This window comes from Phaeoacremonium minimum (assembly GCF_000392275.1).
Source record: "Phaeoacremonium minimum UCRPA7 unplaced genomic scaffold PA7_03_scaffold_592, whole genome shotgun sequence".
Lineage (NCBI taxonomy): Eukaryota > Fungi > Ascomycota > Sordariomycetes > Togniniales > Togniniaceae > Phaeoacremonium > Phaeoacremonium minimum.
This window is the reverse complement of record NW_006921494.1, coordinates 342,019-346,687: the sequence shown is the minus strand read 5'-3', so window position 1 is coordinate 346,687 and position 4,669 is coordinate 342,019. Positions and strand designations below refer to the sequence as shown.

At 51.0% G+C, this 4,669-nt stretch overlaps 1 protein-coding gene across 1 annotated transcript; it reads left to right on the top strand.

Moving 5' to 3' along the window:
* Positions 1–1,358: 1,358 nt before the first annotated feature.
* Positions 1,359–2,681, top strand: UCRPA7_8405 (hypothetical protein; the record flags this gene model as incomplete). The annotated part of the gene is made up of 1 exon (XM_007920918.1): positions 1,359–2,681. The coding sequence occupies one exon, from the start codon at positions 1,359–1,361 to the stop codon at positions 2,679–2,681; it is 1,323 nt and encodes a 440-aa protein (XP_007919109.1).
* Positions 2,682–4,669: the final 1,988 nt, after the last annotated feature.

The following is a 4,669-nucleotide window of genomic DNA, read 5'->3' as shown; positions in this document are numbered from 1 at the left end:
AGGAAGCGTGCAGACTCCTGGGCAGGCTGGCCAGTTGATGTAACATCTACCGGCTTCTCGACCCTCCGGAGGTCGTTGTAGCCCTTCTCTGGCTCGAAGGCAGGCTTCGGAGCAAACCATAACTCCCACCCCTCATCCTGGAGGCGGGGAACATCGGCCATATGGACGATGACCCAGTCCACTCCTTGGACTTTCTTGCCTATGTCTCGGTGGGCCTTCGTGTCGCCTGTTTGGTCAGGGGCAACGTCCCGGCTCAAGGCCACGTACTCGGTGTCGAGGTTGTCGTTGTGCGCCTTGGAGTCGGCCACATAGAATCTCACCCATTGGCGGCTTTGGATCTTGTGCGTCCCGTCGGGGTCCAAAATCACTCAACGGAACGGCACTCCAAGAGATTCCCAGTACGCTTCGCGACGGTGTGCGTCGGCCAAGAGCGCGTCCAGATTGGCTCCTTCGACACTGTGCTCATCCTCGTCCTTCCAGGCGTCGGGCCAGACCGTATAATCAGACACGCCGAGCTTCTCCGTTTCTTTGACAAGGGTTGTCGCAGTACCGAGTTCCGGTGACTGTTGCTTAGTGAGAATGTTGGTTTGCCCCTGTGTACAGTATGAACATGACAAGCTAGAGGGGACAAGAAGGAGTGTAACTTGCCCTTAGGCGAACCTAAGGATCCTGCGACATCGACGTCACCCATATCAGTTTCGGAGGTAGGAACGTGAGACATGATACTGACAGTCAGCTCCAGGCCATTATCTTTGAAGGTATCGTTGGCGCTGGGCGATCTGCAGAGGTTGATGGGTTCGATGAATCAAGCAACGCCATGCCATTCCGTAGAACCGCGGAACAGCGGTAGCACTGTGACGAGGCGAAGCCTGGGAGTGATCCTTACTTGTTTATCACGACGGGATGTTATTTCTGATTTAAATGGGTTTTTTTTCTTTTTTTTTTCTTTTTCGGAAGGAAGTTTCAAGATTGAGATTGGTACCTGTCAATAACTGGTACGATTCAATTGTTATTTGGATGTGGTTCGTGCTTGCCTATAGGTGGACAGGGAGGTGGTTGTTCTACGTAGATGTACTGTACTGTACCTAGCCTAGTGAAGCGGTTAAGCTTTGAATACCCAAAGGACCCCTGAAAACTCTTATGGTTAACTGCTCACACCCTGCTTCCCTATCTCCGAAACGAATCTGAAGGCGGACGACAGTTCTAATATATAAACACAAGCAAAGCACCTGCCCAGTCGAACATTTCTCTGCCCTTTCACAAACAACACACGTAACAGTCTCCCATACCCAACATTCAACCAACACTAACACCATCTACATCTACATCTACATCTACACCTCCAGGCCGTCCACGCCATGTCTGACGACACGATACTGATGGACACCGGTTTGCCCGAGGGCGGCCTTCCCGCAATGGCCCTGCTGCCGCCAGGACTGGCCAGTGCCAGATCTGCCCATGATGAAGCACGGCGCATCTCGACAGAGCTCCGTGTGGCATTCGAAGCCCTGTCTCGTGAAGTTGAGCCGGAGGTCGAGCCGAACGAGGAGGAGGGAGAGCCGGACCCTAAAGCCGCCCGTCAGCTGGCACTTCTAGGAGTTGAGCTGGCTTCAAGAGAGAAGAATGCGCTGGAGCTGGAGCGCACTGTCATTGCCGAAGAGCGGGATTCTGGCATAATAAATGGCAAGACGGCAACGGTACGCCTCCATGACCTGAACAAGCGCTACCTATCTGCCGGAGACGACTTGTGGAGGCATCAAAAGAAAAAGATACGCTCCGACGACACCGGATTGGTACGATTGTTTGATCCACGTTCGAACCAAGTTTCTGAATGTATTCTGGCGATCTACAAGAAGTGTGATGGGCTCGAGAAGATGCCAAGACGGCCAAGTCATTGGGGCGCAGATGCCAGGAAGTGGTACTCAGGCAACGGCGATGAGCATGGGCTAGAAGCACAAGAGTGTACTTGGTGTCATATAAGCGGCCAATGGCATCCGAAATCGGACATCGAAGCCGCACGCATCGTACCTTTCTTCCCCGACGTTGCAGAAATTGGCGAGATACTGTTCGGGAGCAAGAAGGAATCACTCATACGAGAAGGAAATTCACTTCTCATGTCGAAGCTTATTAAGAGTTGGTTCGACAAGTATGATCTTGTAATCGTTCCTGTCGATGTGAACGAATTGCCCATCACAAGATGGAAAACAGAGCTGCTCAACCGCCACATGAGAAAATGCTACTACACCGCGTCACACATGGCTGAAGAGCTCGATGGAAAGGAATTGGTGTTCCTAAACGACAATCGTCCGGTCTCACGTTTCGTCTACTTCCATTTCGTCATGGCGCTGATCCGCATCAAGGATACCAAGAAGGACGGTTGGGAGAATGTCTGGGCTCGTTACTACGAGCAACGTCCTTTCCCAACACCAGGACCTTACATGCGAAGAAGCATGCTACTTGCGCTTGCTACTCATTTTGGGGCTGCCGATATGAATGTGGTTGAATCCTGGATCCAGGACAACGGCTTTGAGTCACCATTGAAGCTGACCGAGGACGAGACCACAGAAGTGGCCCGCCGAGTGCATGAGACGGTAGAAGCGGCCTATGCTCGCGCGGAACATCTGGAGGACCCAGATCACGGCGACCCCGAGGACGTATCGGATGACAACTCTGAACAATAGCTCAGATGAACAGAAAGGATGATTGAGTCTTCCAAAGAGACAGTCCATCAAACAAGATTGTAGCTCAGCTCCCACGTACGACGACTTTCTATCAGCATCATTTCGGTGCCGCAAAGTAGCGCTTCTTGAGCGAGACTTTGGTATCGCAAGCATCACAAAGCACAGATTTGCGTTAAAGAACCCAAGAAGCATGCATTGACTAGAGCAGGAAAAGGGTTCGTGGTTGCAATTGTAGATTTTCATGGAACTGGGCGCCGAGTATGAACACCGCACATCTCCATCGAGTTAGGCAGTCTCGCCGCTATATTCCGGCTTTGCTCAGTCAGGCTCAGCTCCGGCTCTTGATGCTCGCCTGTGGCTCTGATCTTCACTTTGATAACCCAGAGTTTAACTGGTGGTGCGGGGGGGTTGTTATATTCAGAGACAGAGAAAGTGGATGGTGGAGGTTGCGGGATCTTCCATGAAGACGGCGAAGACGTTGTGGTTTTAGCTTCCCTACCATCACAACCGTTGCATCCTGCCTATGAAACAGTTGAGAGATGTCAATTATAAGACTATGTAATAGATATAATTATAAAACAGCGTACAAACACCTAATTGAGTCCCATCTGTCTCTCTAGTCTTAATCGGACTGCTTAAGAAGCGCAATATACTTTGACATGATACTGTCTTGATTAAGGAGAATCAGACTACTTAAAAAACGAGAGAGAAAACAGAAGGAGTGAAATCTTTCAAGGCCAAGTTCATAATTTGGCAAACTCATCGCAAACCTCGATAAGTTTAGCTCTCGTTGCGGGTTCCTGTAGCGCGAATCAGTAGATTTCTTCCATACTCGGAAAGAATAAAGTATATACAGCCGCGCTATGGCCAGCATCTGCTATCCAATGTAGGGATGATTTGGGCCACAACTTGTGCAGTGTCCATGCCGTCAAGGGAGGGGTTACGAGATCATAGCGTCCCTGAATGATAGCTCCTATTGTCTAAGTTGTAGCAAGATCAACTCAATCTTTAGCAGCGGTAGGGATATACCTGGAATATCTTTCATCTTCTCGATGTTTTCGGGAGCCAAAAGCTGGCCATCCTCCAGCCAGGCACCGTGTACAGCATAGTGTGCCTCAAACAGGGCATGTGTGAGACTGTATTCAGGATCCTCTATCTGGGCAAAAGCCTCTGGGTTCGGCCTCAAAGCGCCGAGTGACATGGCCCGTATATTCCACTCTCTGGCGGCGGCGGAAGTCGTTTCGGGGTCATCTGAGGTTAGGCGTTTGTAATAGGAGCCTTTAGGGTCCTGTCTTTCGCTCTCTGGCAAGAAATTTAAGAATCTCTCGAATACTTCGGGAAAGAAGTTGGCTGCCGTGTACATTCTCTCATACTCGGCCCTCCGGGCTGTGAAAACACCCCGGAGCACCAGACAGCCGACGCGTTCGGGATAACTCTGTGCGTAGAACAGGCCGAGAGTGGTACCCCACGAGCCGCCGAAAACCATGTGCCACTTGGGTATTCCCAGGTGTTCACGCAGTTTCTCGATGTCCTCGCCGAGTCGCTGTGTCGTGTTCTCTCTCAGTTCGCGCCTGGGGCGAGACTTGCCAGCGCCGCGCTGGTCGAATAGGACTACACGATACGCGACCGGGTTGAAGAATCTGGTACTCCCCGGCGTTGTGTTCGCACCGGGACCTCCGTGCAGGTAGACGACTAGTGTTCAATAAACTCTCAATCTCGGCGCATTCAGTTTATGAGTAAGAAATCATTTCGCCACCGCGCGCTGTCAGTACGGAAGTCTGGTCGGTTGACCTACCTGGTAGACCTGTTTTTGACCCGTACTGGGCATAGTACAATTCGTGAATTGAATCAACTCGCAGAAACCCAGAGTCAAATGGAGGATTATGACTGTACCCAGCCGTGCTGGGCTTTGCAGGAGTGTACGACATTCTTCTGATCAAGAGTAAAACCCACCGGAAGTCAAGTAATTGATCGAGGGTTCACGTTCA